This window comes from Seriola lalandi, unplaced genomic scaffold (genome assembly GCF_002814215.2).
Source record: "Seriola lalandi dorsalis isolate HSWRI2012SDOR001 ecotype SW California unplaced genomic scaffold, Sedor1 jcf7180002054912, whole genome shotgun sequence".
Classification (NCBI taxonomy): Eukaryota; Metazoa; Chordata; class Actinopteri; order Carangiformes; family Carangidae; genus Seriola; species Seriola lalandi.
Window position 1 is genome coordinate 1,010,907 of NW_019525464.1, and position 17,456 is coordinate 1,028,362.

Genomic DNA, 17,456 nt, shown 5'->3' on the forward strand with positions numbered 1-17,456 from the left:
AGTAAAGTTGTGTGTGCAGGTTGGTCCATCAGGATCAGGGAAAAGCTCCATCCTGCGTCTCTTGTTCAGATTCTACGACCCTCAGTGTGGCTGCATCCGCATAGACGGGCAGGATATCTCCAAGGTACACACACACACATGCACGCACACACACCCACGCATTCACATGCACGCAAGCGCACACACACACAGTATATATACAGTATATATTTCCATCCACATTCAGTTCAGTTCACTTAAAATCAAGCAGTTTTGAGGACCATACTTTGGCTTGTTTTAGCTCACTAACTACAAGTTTTCACAAGTTTTTAGATTTATTTGTGTCCTTCCAAACAACCAATACAATACAGAACATTTGTGAAAATTTGAACATGTATACAACATGTGCATGGACATCTCAAGAGTCAGCAGGTGACCAGCATACTGTAGAAACAAAGTACTTAAAATGACTGGCAGCTGTTGACAGGAGCTTTTTAAAATAGTTCTCAATCGCATTATGTTTGGTTAGCTCAACCTGGGTTGATTGTCTGGGACGGGCAAAACTGTGGTAAAAAATGCGTAATCTGTGCTATATACTTAAAGGAATAGTTCACCACTTTGGGAATTATACTAACCCTTCGTTACAGAGAATTAGATTGATTACACAGACGAGAGGCTGTGTTCAAAATCACTTCTTGTTCACTCATTTACTTTACTTACCCCTCATATGAGATAGTTTACTCAGTAGTGAGCAGTAAATTGAAGGCACTATAAGGTGGATAAATTTACACACTCAGAACAGTGAATAAGAATATTTCCCTCTTCTCAATATCTCTGTCTTGCTTTTTATTTCTATCTCTCACTCTTTCATTGCTGTTTCAAGCCTCTGCTTCATGCACTTTGACTTCCACTTTCCCTCTCACTCCACTTTCTCTCACATGCACACACACATACGTGCACACAGCTGGGCTGAGTGTGTGAGCTCCAGTCACACTGTGAATAAATCATAGTAAAAGGTTCCTGAATAATGCAGCAACGGGTCCAGACACCAGATGTGTGTGTGTGTGCGTGTGTGTGTGTGTAAAGATAGCTCATTTATTGTACTTGAAGTAACTCTGTTTATGATTTGCCAAAAGTCTCAATAAAAACCAAACAGCACAAACACTCTCTCACACACACACACACACACACACACACACACACACACACACACACACACGTACACATACACGTACACATGTTTTCACACAGCAAACATACTTGTTCAAATGAAGAGGCTGGTGATGATTATGAGGTCGCTTATTTGTAATTACACAGCAGGAGGGACGTTTAATCAAGACACATATACACATGTGGTATTCTTTTAAAGTCGATTCGGACTGTTGATCAATCTGAGGAGGAGGTAAGGAAAGAAGTGGTAAAACTCTTCATCCAGTCTGTTGTTGTGCTAGGCAGCATCAGGGCCGGCCCTTTTCTGGGAGCCACAATGAAACGCACAAAACTTTGTTCATCTACCAGCTCTCATAGTTGTATATTTTTGCCATTAAATTGTATTGTACTGTAATTGAGTATCATATTAACTTACTAAACTTTGAAAAAATTGCTTATTGTCATGCTTCAACATACTGATCTTGTCAATGGTAAATAGTAAATGCCCTCTCAGTAAAGGTCATATGAAGGCAAACCTGCTTGATGACGATAGAAAAAAACCTGTGTGGAGTTTGCATGTTCTCCCCGTGCCTGTGTGGGTTCTCTCCGGGTACTCCGGCTTCCTCCCACAGTCCAAAGACATGCAAAATGGGGACTAGGCTAATGGGATACTCTAAATTGACCATAGGTGTGGCTGTGAGTGTGAATGGTTGTCTGTCTCTATGTGTTTGCCCTGCGATGGACTGGCGACCTGTCCGGGGCGTCCCCCGCCTCTAGCCCGAAAAGATGCTGGGATAGGCTCCAGCCCCCCCGCGACCCTACTAGAGGATAAGCGGTAGAAAATGGATGGATGGCATTTACAACACAGTACATAGGCGTAGCCCTGCTAATCACAAATAGATCCATGAAGTGTGTGGCATCGACTTTTAATAGCCTCATGATATATTACATGAGCTGTGAGTGAGAAGTGAAAATGAGAAGCTTAAATGTAAGTAAACTCTTAAATTGGGTGGTAATTCTCTGAAATGCCTCAATCACATTTGAAAATGATGAGTCAATAAAGAATTTTGATTAGTAGCTGGCCATAAACTCTCACCTTTATTTACAGAGTTAGAGTGAGGAGGAAGAGGAGGATATTGAGCTTTGGGTTTTGATGCCAGCAGTTTTTACACACCATCTGTTTCACATGTTGCCTGTTGTCACTCCATTAAAATCCACCAAACCTTTCATGTTGCACTATATAAATACTTTTTCAGTGTGTCACTATCAAAGGACTCATTGGCCTTTTTTACCTTGTTAAACAACGTCCATCTTAACAAGTCGTTCAGTCTTACACCCAGCATTAATTTATGCTTGCATGGTAAACTAGAATGGGATTCAGTGGAGTGAGTACCTCTGTGAAGGCCAAACAATCCTACTCATGCCTGTGAGATTGCACTATTTTGCCAAAGTCACAGAACTCAACACCATTAATGTATCTTGATTTTTTTAATATCAAGATTTATTCATTATTTCCTGAGAAATTGACGAAAGTAATTTTTGCAAATCTTGAAATGTCAAGGAAACTCCTGAATCCACTTGTTCTAAAGGAGCTATTAGTAAGTTTTCCTAGTGCTACAAAGCTAATGTTAGCGTTAATCGCTGTTTACTTATCAGTCTAGAAGAAACGTTGTGAGTTCAGCACAAAACTTCAGTCCTTTACTCGCCAAGAACTTTCTCCAAGCAACCTTTTTTTAATTTTGTTTCTATTTCCATAATTTCTTCTCTTCTACTGAAGTTAGCATGCTAACCAGCTAGCCCCGTCCCGGTTGGGCCATCTCGTCACTTTCCGATACCGAGTCACTGTAGTGTCCAGCTCTGCCCTGAAGGAGTAGAGCTACTCAGAGGACGTGTCATTGCCTCTTGTATTGTGATGACTGAAGCTTTTGGCGAGACTGGTAAGGAAACGGCTGTTAATGCTAACATTGGCTGTGCAGCAATAGCAAAACACACAAATAGCTCCTTTAATTGAATCTGACTGAAAAAACACTTCAATGGTTTCCTCATATTCTTCACTGAATGCAAAAAAGGAACAAACATTTCAGCATGAGAAGATCGATACCACTCCTGTCTTTATATGCTACTGTAGTGATTAGCTTAATTTAGCATGAATACTGCAAACAGCCTGACTCTGTCCAAGAAACAATCTCATTGGAATTTCTGATTGTGTTGTGACACATATTATTTCAAATTTAAAGTAATTTTTAAACCTCTGAACAGAGCCAGGTTAGCTGCTTCCCTCTGTCTCCAGTTCTTTTCTTAATATTTACCATACAGACAGCGGCATTGATCTCTTCAACTACCTCTTGGAAAGAAAGTGAATAAACATATTTCGTAAATTGTCAAGTAGAAGTCTACTTTTTGCAATTTTTCAGCTTTAAAACAATAATTCCCCTGCTGCTTTAAAAATGTGGTACACATTTGAGGTACACACACAGCCATCTCGAAAAATCACAAATGCCTTTCATGTCGTTTGCCAAAATAGTCTTAACCTCAGGGGCCATTTACTAGAATTTTCCCATGCTTGAAACTTAATCTCAAGATTGTTTTTCTTCCAAGATCTGGTTAACAGCTCACTTTTCTCGTACGTAGAGCTTCTTTCACTTTTCTATATATTATTTTAATCTACTGCAGTTAGTTTAACATGTGATTCTTATCAATGATTTTTTTTCCAGCGGAATCTGGAAATTCTCAGGAAGATGTTCTGCTCGTTGCACACAGCTGCTTGGAGATTGGAGGATCATTTCTTTTCCCAAGTCTATCTTAACATATAGATTTGAGAGAGTTATCGGTGGCTGTAATAATTTCTCCTCCTCTGACCCATACTGGCCTTGAAGTGACCTGAATGCGCTGTAACAAATAGGGGACAAAAACTACAGCCTTTGTTCTGTGCAGAAATGCATCCTAACATCAGCTGGAGCTAATATTACGTGGTCTGGGTTAGCCAAGTCAAGTCTTTGATTTAATACTGTTGTTAAATTATTTGGAAATGAGTGGAGAGAGTTGTAATCTTGTATCTTAGTTTCTAAATGTGTGAAGTAGTGGCTTCACAAGGTTACAGGAGGTAGAATTTCAACAGCAGAGATGCTTGTTGACTCTTTTACATGTGAGTTTTGCTACAAAAGTGCGTCCAGTTCTTTCGCAACACAGCGAACACTGCTCAGCCTCTTGGACCTCTGGGTTTGTTTTTGGCCCATCTGTCCTGTGCTGTTCTGTTTGTCCCTGCATATGGCAGCCACATGTGGTGAAGCTGTGATGAGTCCAGCTCTGCTGACCCTCATGCTGATGGCTGGTTGCTGAATGCTGCTGTGATTCATCTGTTTGTTTTTGTTTTTTTTAAGGTGCCAGTCAGGTTTCCTTTTTCAGATTTTAGGGGATATAAACAGCAATCTCAATTTAGTTTAGTTCCTGTTCAGCCATGTTGGCATCACTGCTCGTAACTACCCAGTTTTTCCTGTTATTCTATGACACACCTTCCCGTTGGTCAGGAAGGAGTAGCCAGGAAGACCAGTTTTTATTAAAGCAAATGGACAAGCTTCACCAACTCTAGATGAATCATTGCTGGGTTAGAGCAGGACAGAGGGACACAGAGGGTTACTACTGTAGAGCCAGATTGTTAAAGGAATAGTTTGACATTTAGGCAAATTGATTTTCTTGCCAGTTAGCTTAGCTTTGCAAAAAGACTGGAAACATGGGGAGACAGCTGTGTTGAAATTTAACAAAGTCAGCCTCAGCAGCTTGTATAACTTGTTGTCCAACTGCGTCGGAGGGGAAGATGTTCATTGCTAACGGTCACACTGGGGTGAAAAGCTTGCTGAAATAGAGAGGGAGGCACGATAACCATTAAAATACGGAGATTATGGGCCACACTTTCAGACTGTCTCTCCCAGAAGACGTTCATGTTGTTGCCCTTGGTTGTCCATGTGAAAAATAACAGAGACAGCAGTGCAAAAAGGGAAGAGTGTCCTTGAGAGCGAAGTTCAAACCCTGCTTACTTTCTCACCTCTGCACAGCTGACCAATCGCAGTGTGACAAAGGTGTGAATGTCAGATCGTTGGTTTCAGAAAGTTAAAGAAATTGTCGAACACATATACTATGGCTGTCAGTCACCAGATCTCAACCCAGTTGAACATTTATGGCACATTTTGTACAGATGTGTTAGACAGCACTCTCCGACACCGTCATACACCAAATGAGGAATTACCTTCTGGAAGAATGATGTTCATCCCTCCTGTAGATTTCAGAGAGTTGTAGCACATGGTCGCCCAACACCTAAGACACTTTATGTTGGTTTTTCCCTTAATTTGCCACCTGCCTAACGATGTTGGTGGCCAGCTGCATGCCTGCAGCGTTGACTCAACCTCCTCTTTATGAGCGATTATGTTTACTGCTGAGTGTATTTGGCAATGCAGATTATATGAACATATTTTATAGAAAATAAGGTTTGTGAAGAAATATCTCACTACATCATCTTACAGATTTACTGTAATGGTAATCATTATCTCCTGTGAATGAGGACAGCTGTCTGACAATAAGACTTCCTCTTTTGATGTGATGCTTCAATGAAAAACATTAAAAGCGCCTTTTTTTGTTTTTATCCCCCTTTTGCCTTTTTCCCCTCCATCTGTCTCTTTCTCATTTTATAACATTTGGTGTTACAGCTCTGTCAGCCCGCCTCTATCAGAAACAGATGTTGTGTTGTTCTCAAGTGGAAGAAATAACAAAAGTAAACAGCAAAGATCAAATTAAGGGAAAGTGAGTGATTACCAGCCAAACCGAGCTGGTGCAGGAAATGGAATTTGTATTGTTGTGGCTGCGGAGGAAAGCTTTCCACAGGAAAGACTCAAAGTACTGCACACTGACCAGAGAGTCATTGAAAACCGGAAATTATTTCTGGAGAGATGAAGAGCCAGATTCACATAATACTGAGAGGTTTATTCTTAAACAGGGGAAAAACATCACGACCATTTCACTCGTACCCGTTTGGACACTGAAGCGTACTGGTGTCGGTATGGTCTGCCTGCCTCTTCTGCTCCCAACAGTCTCTTACCTCCTGATCAAATGTGGTTGATCTTTATGATGTGGCAATGGATGTAATAAGTGCACAGATCAAATCCTTTCAACAATCAAATTGAAAATAGCAATCTAAAAGAAAATAATGTGGAGTGATCGTAGTTGTTATTTTATAAACCAATTCCTCCAGGTTTCTCTACAGTTCACCACCTTTTCACTCTGCAGTGTTAACAGTCCCTCTAGCCACATTTTTTCCACCCATCGTTTTAATTGAATCTCTATTTTTCTACCGATAATTGCAGCCTAAATTAGCACGGCAAATTATTCATTGATGAATGAATTGTTTATTGACACGTGAGTAAAAGAAGGCAAAGACCACATTTTTAATGAGTTACTGTCACCTAGTTACCACGTCTTATAACAAGATGAGATGTGTTGTTAATTATAAGAAAGATGGAGAAGAAGCTAGAAGCCTTGTGGATAAGGACAGAAGCATAAAAGCCTGAGAGAGACACGCAATGATAGACATGTACAGAAATCAGTTTAGGACATGTGTGCTGTCTGTGACCTAGGGCAGCATGCATTATATAGTATAGGATGAATTTAGCCATGCAACATTTATGTAGATGTATGCTGAGTGTGTGTGAGAGAGAGAGAGAGAGAGAGGGAGAGAAAAAAGACGACCAAGTAAAGAGAGAAATTTTCCCGGCTCATAGACATATCTGTTAGAACTGTGACCTGCAGATCTGAAGATCGCTGATACTCCCTTCATACGTAGAGTCACTACACGTATGAGTCTTGTGGTGACATTGCAACCAAGAAGCATTTGAGATGGACTGAAAACCTGTTGTGAAATGCTTTCTAGCCAGATGTTGAAAAAGTTGTGAACAAAGCCACATAAGTCAACTTTTGTTTTTTGTTTAAAAAGGAAAGACATTTTGTGCTGTTGTTTTGTTTTGTTTTGTTTTTTTCTTAAATCCCTGATCAGTGAAACCATGTGATTATTCATGTGGGTGATTGGGCAGTGTGAGATGAAGCAAAATTTTATTCTAATCCGTTCATGTGATTCGCCCTTATAGCTAAACTGGTGATGTTGTTATGAAAACACTAAATCACACAAGTTATTTACCTTGCAGCCTTTTTTGTTTTTAGCTATTTTCCAACAGCATCATGTGTTACCACTATCCTCTGGACTGGTTTCCTCTGGACCCTGATTTGTATGCAGCTTGGAAAAACCAAGACAGATACAATCAGATTTGCAATCTGGTCAAAGGAGATGGAACTGGATTTTATCTCAGACTCTTGAAATTACGTAAACTGGTACATGTTACAACCCAAGTGCCATGCTGTACCCATACATGTTTGTTTTTTTAAATTAAGCATGAATTAAACACTTAATGAAAGTAGGTTCCAAAGCTGGTTCTACGTTAAATCCAGGTTAGCAAAATACCTGGAAAATACCTTGCTAAGCTCCACAGAACATCTGGTGTACAACGGTAACCACTCTCCCTCGCTGTCTTTACTGTGTCTCAGGTGCGTCAGTCCTCTCTAAGGTCGTACATCGGCGTGGTTCCCCAGGATACCGTTCTTTTCAACGACACCATCGGCAACAACATCCGCTACAGCCGAGTCGCAGCCACCAACCAGGAGGTGGAGAGAGCTGCCATGGCTGCTGACATACACACCAGGATACTGGAGCTTCCTCAGGGTCAGTCGTTTCACTTTGACTTTGCTGAAGCAGACCTGTAATATTATGTTTGTCAATTTGAATCCTGATGTTAGAGCCATCTCTTTCATTATCAAAATTATCTGTGTTTAACCAGGTTATGACACAGAGGTGGGGGAACGAGGGCTGAAGCTCAGTGGCGGGGAGAAGCAGAGAGTGGCGATAGCTCGAACCATCCTGAAAGAACCTGAGATCATTCTGCTGGATGAGGTGAGGATGGAGGTGGAACATGAAGTTGAACACACTTTGCTGCAACTGAACACATGCACCTGTTCATTCCCCTTTTAATAAAAAAAACATAAATCACATAACTGACACATGTCGCCTACTCCAGTGTGTCCATGTTAAGTCTTCTGCACTTCTCAGGCTGCCGGATTTTAATTACTTTAACGTGCCTGACCGTGTCCAGCTTTGACTGCCGTCCTAAACACTGTGTCAATAAAGTTCTGTGTCCAATTTTCACTGAGTCCAACATCCCTTTTACAAGAGAGGCCCAAACAAATTAAATCCCAAAGACAATTCAGTCACGCAGCAGTCATTAAATGCACTAGCACACTTAATAAATTCACAATAAATTCACACATTTTAGCAGTTAGTAGCTAAAATGTTTCTCTGCAGTGGAATATATGTCAACAAATAGTATTTAATTTCATTATACTACTTATTACACTCATATATACTGTGTTTGGTCCATCAGGCCACTTCTTCACTGGACACCCAAACTGAGAGGAACATCCAGGCTTCACTGGCCAAGGTCTGCACCAACAGGACGACTATAGTGGTCGCACACAGGTGACATTACTACCAAGCTGTGTCTTGTTAGGAGGGAAGTTTCCTGCTTCCTTTCTTTATAACTAGGAATCTTCCTGATAAGTTTGCTTGTTTTACTTGAGCCACAGTGTTGTGTTGAAGGAGCTATTTGTAAGTTTTGCTATTGCTACATAGCCAACGTTGGCATTAACAGCTGTTAACTTACCAGTCTGGAAGAAACGTTGCGAGTTCAGTATCAAACTTCATTCCTTCAATTGGCAAGAGCTGTCTCCAGTGGTGGAAAGCAATGCCAACTCTTCTCCTTCACGTCTTTTATTCTGCTGAAGTTAGCATGCTAGCCCTAGCCCATCTTATCACTATCCGATACCGAGTCACTGTAGCCTCCAATCTGCGCTGAAGACGTAGCGCTGCTCAGAGGATGTATTAAGCTCCTGACAAGAAACCACATTCTGTGGCAGAGAAAACATACAAATAGCCCCTTTTTAAAAACACTACAGCAGCAATTAAAACTTAATATCATAGCACACCAGTTTTATCCACACATCAACAGAGTGACGATGTTGTTGTTGTAATAATGGAAAAGAGAAAAGCATCCGTCAAATAGTAACATCCACTCATCCGTGGACAATCAGGTGAGGCATGGCTATGTTTGTGAATGCACATGGTCCTTTCTAATACTGACTGCAAGTTGTTGTGAGCAAAAAGATCCTCCAATGTGGAACTGGAGCTGGGTTTCTGTTCTTTTGACACTGAGTGAATAAACAGACATTCTGCTCTATAAATGAGAGTGGTCTGTTACAGTGTGGTTACAGTAGCGGTGGTAATACAGGACCGAACCAAAAAGAAGAACCAAATGTGAGTAGAAGAGATGAAAGGAAAAGAGGGATGTGGTGAAAGGAAAACAGGATTAGAGCGCACACAAAGAGAAGGATGGAGAGATTAAATGGAAAGCTGATTGGAGGATATGAGGTGACGCGTGATGACAGGTCAACAAAAGTAAAAGAAACAGATGTCTGGTTATTCATCAGTCGGAGTGATATTGAAAAAAGACTTGAAAGGCTGTGACACTCGCAGACATTAGAAGACATTAGGAGCGAAGCAGCCTGTGGTACTGATGCCGGCTACACGGCACGGACCCAGTTATCATCATTTCCTCTGTACAATGGATTTTGTGTTTTTTTTCTCTTTCTTCTTGTTCCATGACTAACATTATTAAATCACGGTTTCTGTTGTACAGAAGAAAGTTGACTAATTTGATCAACAAAAGCAAAAAGCTAAATGTGTTTATTTGTGTATATCAAATTACCTGTGAGGACAACCTGTTCTTTCCACATCCTGCTCTTTTTCCACATCAGGCTGTGTTGTCTGCTCCAGTAATTATAGATCTGGACCTAATGGCTTTTGGAAACAGTCAACAAACCAAAAACAACAAAACTGTAAACTTGGAAATCTCACAGTGTGTAACCCAGCAAAAATCTTTACATATAAAAACGACTTTTTAAAGCGTGAGGAGTCTTATTTTTCACAACCGAAGAATGTGCACACCTGTATGGAAACTCTGACCCATGCAAACAAACATTGTCCACAGATGTTGACTGTAACTAGTCATCTGTGACTGTTACTGACACCGAAGCTCTGAGGCATTTGTCAAACTTGCTGTTTTTATACGACTGTGCTAATTGTTGCTCCGGTAAAGAAAACCACTCATGAATTTTTGAAGTAACAACAACAAAATGAACATTGCACAAACTGGCATTGTATTGTGTTATTGAATAACTGTCCATACTCGAGATTCATTCATGGAGAAAACATATTTATATTATCCAGCAGCAACATTTTGTTTAACTGTTTTTGTTTAACAGTGTTGATACTGAGACGTTGTTCCCAGGTCTGACAAACAGACATCATCTTATCATGTACATTAATTGTCTCTCTCCTAAATCTGATGATTATTTATTGATCAGTTGTCTTTTGAATGAGTTGATCCAGCAGCTTCTTAATCTTTGAATAGCAGTGACAGATGGAGTCTGGTGGCAGGATCAGGGCTGTTTATTAACTGAATCAGTCTGGCCTTAAATTAAATTAAAACACACAATCACAGCAGACAGATGAAGATTTAGACTTTGAAGCCTTTGAAATCTCTGTTATTGGGAATTTATTGTGAATTTTTCCCTTCTACTGAACATGGCAGCAATCTGCTGCTAAAATCAAGCTCATCTAACAGAATACTGAAATGTATGTGGCAATGACGCAGTGTCGAACTCTTTGGGTAGACCTACTGCATGTCTAAAGTTTCATTGCTTTAAAACCCTCTTTATCTCATACTGTACTCCTTTCATTCAGATTATTTCCTGCCTACTCTTTTGAAATGACACTGTCTTAAAAATACAAATAACGAGTCTTAAAAACAAAAACTGAGGGAAGTTCGTTTCCTTCAAAAAGTAATAGGAGGTGATTTGACTAGAAACAGGAAGAGGAGAACTGTTTGCAGTTGGGAGTAATTAAATGTGTAGAAGATGCACAATTTTGAAAAACAAGTATATGATGGCCTACCTGAAAGAGGAGGGGATTTCCATTCTTTATTTACCATGGTTATATTACTTTTTAAATTAAAGTGTGCAGGTCAGGCAAATGTTTGGCCAATGTAAATGGTAATTCTATGGACCCAAAGCTTGACAGTAGAATCTAAATTGTACACTCGGAGTATAATAAATTATAAGTTTAGTATCAGTAGGTTGTATTTTAGGAAAAGCATTAACAATGATCCCAGGGATCTCTGTCAGTGAGCCACCCTGCATCGTACGTGGGCTCTGGAAATGATGCGTCTCCATGTAAACCAGCCGTCATTAATGTTATTAGTAACACCTGTGCTTTTCCTGCCATGAGGTGTCAAAACGGTCTGCAGTCAGGAAGGCTTCGTCCTAACACATGACACCAAGTTATCAGCTGTGGGTGAGTCTTCACTCATTTAACCAGGACTAAAACCTCAAAGGTTACACTTGTATTAATGAATATAAAACTTTAACCTCAACCTAAAAACAGGACATGAACTGTATATCCTGAATATAGTGTCTGCATGTAAACACACGGGATGTTTTCTTGGTGGTGAAAAGCCTGAATGAGTGGAGAAAAAACCCGTTGACGTCTGCAGTCTCTAGAGAGAGATATTTCTACCTGTGACCGAGGTTTTCTATCAAATATTGAAGGTGGACGTCCAAAGATGGTCTTGATGACATTAAAGCAGAGTGGTGGCTCAGCTGAAGCTTTAAAGTGACATGCAGCAGTTTGGAGAGGCATGAGGTCTGAACCTTTTTTTTTTTTTTTTTAATGTTCAATATCCTTTTTTCAGATTCGTACATTTACATGAAAGAAAATTCTGAAAATTAGAGAAAACTTTCATCTGTGCATCTTACAACACCTTGGGAATAATTTCCCTGATTCCCCACTGCGTCACATCACGAAGCTGAGAGCCATTCAGATAGCTGAGTGTGGCTTTAATCAGACTCTCATCAGGGAGTGGTCATAAATATTAACTTTAATAATTTACAGACAAGTTCATTCAGAGTTCCCCAACCCAGAGTGACATATTCAGCTCTCTTTCTGTGTGTGTGTGTGTGTGTGTGTGTGTGTGTGTGTGTGTGTGTGAGAGCTTTGGTTGGTTGAACATGTGTGACAACTGAAGTGTGCTTGTATGTCTCTGTTAGTGATTACTGAGGAATGACTGTGTATTTTTTTACTTTTATAGGACAGCTGAATATATTTAACATCAAACCACACATTATGACCACCTCCCACTCTCTCTTTCTACAGATACCGTACGTCTCAATCTTTTCCCATTTCCTCATCTTATCCCGCTCGTCTCAACCTCTGACACCTCTGGAATTACTCTCTCTATCTCTATCTCTGTCGTTCCACTCTTCACACGTGTGTCTGAAGAATATTTCCAGTTTATTACTTGGATCTTGTTTCTGTGGCTGTGGCCATCGTTTCTGTTGTTACTAATAACATTATTACGTTTGTGGCTGTACACTCACAACACAGCAACATCGCTGAGAAGGACTCTCACATTCAAACCGATTTCAAACAATCTCCGGGGCCTCGTTTCCCAAAAGCATCTTAAGGCTAAGATGGTTGTAAAATCCATCTTTCAGACCTCCTTAAGCTGAACAGGTGTTTCCCAAAAGCATCGTAACTGCAGACATTTTTATTGTAGATTAACGAGAGCCTCCTACACACTCGCAGGAGGTCATGGGAGGCTTCTTAGGAAGTTTCAAAACCTGCGGGAAGAACCAAAAACTTCAAGTTTTATTTAAGGTTATATTGTTTTTGTTCATTTCTGAGTCTGTATGTTTTTTCATCATGAACACAAGTTTTTAAGTGATGTGTGATGGAAAATTAGTCCTAGTGTTTTGAGAAAATAAGGAAAGCCACTGAACGCTTTGTGATGTATATGTTTGTAATATATAGACAGTTAAACAGCATCATCCTCATCAACATAGACGACTGATGTTGTGAAGCTCTTAATGGCTTCTGCACCTGCAGCAAAGTTTTCCTTTGGGAAACAAGTAATGTGTGTGTGTGTGTGTGTGTGTGTGTGTGTGTGTCTGTGTGTGTGTGTGTGTGTGTCTGTGTAGAAATACTCTTAGAAAACACTTAACTTCAAAGGTCGACTGTTGCTGGGAAACAGGACACTGGTTAGTTAAACTGATTTAGAAGAGGAAATGGAGGTGAACAGTGAAATTATTACCCAAATGTCTGTTAAGCATCCATCAAAGTTTCCTTACACAGTTGTGCTCACAGTTTTCATGTGAACTAGAGGAATTAGTGTCAACATTACATGCCTGCTCACTTTCAGTTTAATCTCTGAACGAAGTGGTTTCCAATAGAAACACTGGCTGAAGCTACAAAAAGGTGCTACTTCTACATCTGGGCCAATTCTGGCTGTTATCCGCTGGTGTGGCCTAGCAGCCGGCAAGATTAACTATGTGTTCGCTGAAGTTGGCCCAGATGTGGAAGTAGTAGCTGACAATCTTGCTGTATATATGGGCCAAACTGGGGCCAAGGACACAGGCGTATAGTGGGCCAGAGAAAACACAAATCCATGAAGTCCCAAGTGTTCACAAGAATGATTTTGCGCAATCCCGTCTGTGGTTATAACCATGAGAACTCTCCCTTTGTACAAAGGCTACCCACCCCAACCACCTCCGGGCAACTCTGCTGCTGCTAATAAATGAAGTGCGTCATTCATTCAAAATAAAGAAATGAAAAGAAGAAGAAAATAAAAAAAGTAGCCTCTGACCATGATCCAGTAAGCGATCACGACATTGTAATTAGGACCAGCTAACGGTTTAGCAGTGTATGACTTGTAATTTGTAGGGAACATGGTTGAAGCGACAGGCAGTGACATGAGGGGATTGAGGATTAATGATTGTGTGATGTTGCAGGTTGTCCACTATCGTCGAGGCGGACCAGATCCTGGTGGTTCACAATGGACAGATCGCAGAGAGAGGAAGGTGAGGTTGTTTTTTTTTTTCCCAAGTGTCTTCCTCCATCTCATCCTCCAACCACAGCCACTGGTAACTGTGTATGTGTGTGTGCGTGCGTGTACGTGCGTGTGTGCGTCAGTCAGTCACACCTGAATGTCTTTGTGTGTCCTAAGTGCTTGCAAATTTGTTATCTGTAGATCAAAACCTCAGAGTGTGTTTTTGTGTGTGACCCTTAAACCTCCTGCTATCTGTCTTAGCCCCAGAGGGTGATGGACCACACCACACACACACACACACACACACACACACACACACACACACACACACACACACACACACAAATGCAGTGGAGCCGTCACTTTACTGCTGATGCATACCATCTTTTGATATAGGAGCTGGCTACGAAGACTTCCTTTCTCACACACCGAGGTTACAAACACACACACACACACACTGAGCTGGTCACATCCAGATGCATGCAGGTGTTTACCCATCACTCACTGCAGAGCTTGATTTGCCCCTGCAGGCGTGTGTAAGGAACACCGTCCAAGAACCATTCATCTTTTGATTGACGCTGTGATGTAAACACAAAGCGGCCCATTTAACCTCTGGTGTCAGAGTACACACAATCTCTGCCACAAAGTGCGAGAGTGCATCATGAGACAAAGACAGGAAGAAGCCTCATCCTGTCCTGGGGGTTTACCTCCGCTCAACATGCTTTACATGGACTATCCGCTAATTCTGAAAACGCTGCTAAGGCTGTGAATCCGATCCTCCTGCTCTCTGTGGTCACCTATACTATGTGTCAGTGTAGCCAAACTCCTGATTTAATTGTTCTCATTTTCATATTTTTCTATTTTTATCATTACACAACTGAACAAGTAACACGTTTTATGAGACTGAGACAATAAATAAAGCAGTAAAATAACAATTTGTGAATGAGAGCTCAGTTTTTTGGGTGTGATGAGCGACCAAAACTGAGAGGAAAAAATGTGTCTAGCTGCCTCAGCGTGGAAGTATTTATAGGCTCGAGTGTGATATCACATAATTTAGGAAAAGCCTCAGCATCACTCTTCTCTCTCTTTTTTTTTTTTTCTCCTCCATGTCCCTGGTCAGATTGACCACTTGACCTCCTCTTTCACTCGGCACCCAAGTTTCTCTTCATATTCCCTTCATTTCTTTTCCCATCATCCCCTCTCTGCCTTTCTGTAGCTTCCATCTGTTCATGAACCTGCTCTCTTTCTCTCTCTATCTGTATCTCTATTTCTGACCCCCTCTTGCTCTCTTGCTCTCTCTCTCTCTCTCTCTCTCTCTCTCTCTCTCTCTCTCTCTCTCTCTCTCTCTCTCTCTCTCTCCGTCTGGCAGTCCAGACAGTAACAGACTTGTGGTTTTATTAATTCATAGTAAAGTTGGTTCAAGTCTGCGGGAGGATTTCAGACAGCTCAACTTTGCACTTCTTGGAGCAGCTCTAGTGTCACAAGACATTATGAGTGACCCACCTCCTCCTCCGCCTGCTCTCCTTCTCCTGTAAATTGTGTTTCCTCGTGTTTTTTTTATTTTTTGTCTCCGACAGTAACATCTGAAATGTCACTTTTGTCACACTATACTGAAGGTGCTGCTGGTCAAGTGAGTGGTCAAATGGTGAAGCCAACATGTTGTTTAAGGGACTGTAAAAGCTATTTCTGGAACATGAATGATGAATGATGAGGTTCAGATAAAGATGATTCTTTCTATTTCCTGACAGGTTTACTGGATGCCTCACCCGAGAAGCTGAATCAGAGACTCATACTGATTTTTGATTTTTTGATTTTTAAGATGCAGTTTCTCATCTCATTTTCATCCCCTTTGCTCTTTTCATTGTCCTGTTCTGTTCAGACACGAGGAGCTGCTGGTCCAGGGAGGTCTGTATGCGGCCATGTGGATGAAACAGCAGAAAACTCTCGACACACCAACAGAAACACAGAGCAACAATCAGACTCAAGAAACTTGAGTATGAATATTTTTTTGATCCAGTACCCACCACATACTCTTTTGTCATATCTGTTGTATCTGCAGCCCTGACTGAAGTAAAGTCCGGAGAAACTGAAACTCTGCAGCTGGTTATAAAATCACATTGACACTGGTGTCGTCATTCATACACTGAGGCTGAAACGCAGTAGGAAGTGTTAGCAACATAACAGAACCTTAACCCCACCTGTCCCTCCCAGAGCAGGATTTTCCATTAGAATTAATGATGCATCACTTCTAATACAATGTATTTAGTATTAGGCAGTCTCTAACTTTAGTTGCTTAACCATAATTAGCTAAGACACACACACACACACACACACACACACACACACACACACACACACACACACACACACAGATGAGCAACATGGTCAGGTAGGATGAAGAACAAAGCAGCTATTACTTTCACTGACTCCAGGTGGGAGCATGAATATGCCTTTATCTGCAGGTTTAAACTGCTGCTGCTGTAACTTTCCTTTCCTATAGGTGGCGCAGGTTGACATGTGTAGAACTGGTGTGACAATATCCAAGTGCAATTTACAGCTAATGCCAAAGGACACGGATAATTGTGAAGCTGTAGGAAACATTAATGTTAGCCAGCTAACAACCGTATGGTAGAAATGCTGTAATGAACATTGGGAAGAATTTACTAAATGTCAAGGTGAAAGTTCCTCTGCAGCAGAAGCTGCTGGCAGTGACCAGACAGTCTGTGAAGATTTAACCCCAGTCATTAAAAACTGAGGCGATTATGTTACTGTGATTGTTTTGGTGAAAACATCCTGGATGGGCTGAAAGTGCCGGTGTCAGAGGTGACTGTTTAGAGTAAAACTATATCGGCAGCCTGAGGCCCAGAGAGAGAGAGAGAGAGAGAGAAAGAGAGAGAGAGAGAGAGACAGATGGAGAGAATGTTTCAGAGAGAACTGCATCTGGTTACAAATAAAAACCGGAAACAACAGCTGTGTCATGGCTTTTCTCTATAAAAGACACGGTGATACACAGCAGAATCCAGCTGTATCACAAGCCCCTTTCAGACATAGACTTGCATTTATTACATAAATGTGTTTTTAATTTTATGTAAGTTTTATGTTCAGATAACTTTTCTGTAAAGGTCGAGGCAGCAGTCTGACTAGTAACATTTCCAGAAGACTTGCAACCGCAGCAACACAAGTTCAGTGGCGACTCCTCTACCGTCATTATCCTTAAATCAACAATTATCAATATTTTTATTGCAAGGTAAATCTGTTATTACAGGTATTAAATTTTGACATTGACAGAAAAAGAAA

General features: G+C 40.9%; 1 protein-coding gene across 1 annotated transcript in view; it reads left to right on the forward strand.

Annotated features, from left to right (window-relative positions):
• Window positions 1-16,437, forward strand: part of abcb6b (ATP binding cassette subfamily B member 6 (LAN blood group) b) — a 29,543-nt gene extending 13,106 nt beyond the window's left edge. Inside the window, exons 14-19 of the mRNA XM_023430848.2 lie at window positions 20-124; window positions 7,714-7,888; window positions 8,004-8,116; window positions 8,604-8,698; window positions 14,122-14,190; window positions 16,039-16,437. Coding sequence (XP_023286616.1) covers window positions 20-124; window positions 7,714-7,888; window positions 8,004-8,116; window positions 8,604-8,698; window positions 14,122-14,190; window positions 16,039-16,153 — 672 coding nt within the window. The 3' untranslated portion in view covers window positions 16,154-16,437. The remainder of the gene's footprint in view (window positions 1-19; window positions 125-7,713; window positions 7,889-8,003; window positions 8,117-8,603; window positions 8,699-14,121; window positions 14,191-16,038) is intronic.
• The last annotated feature ends 1,019 nt before the right edge of the window (window positions 16,438-17,456 follow it).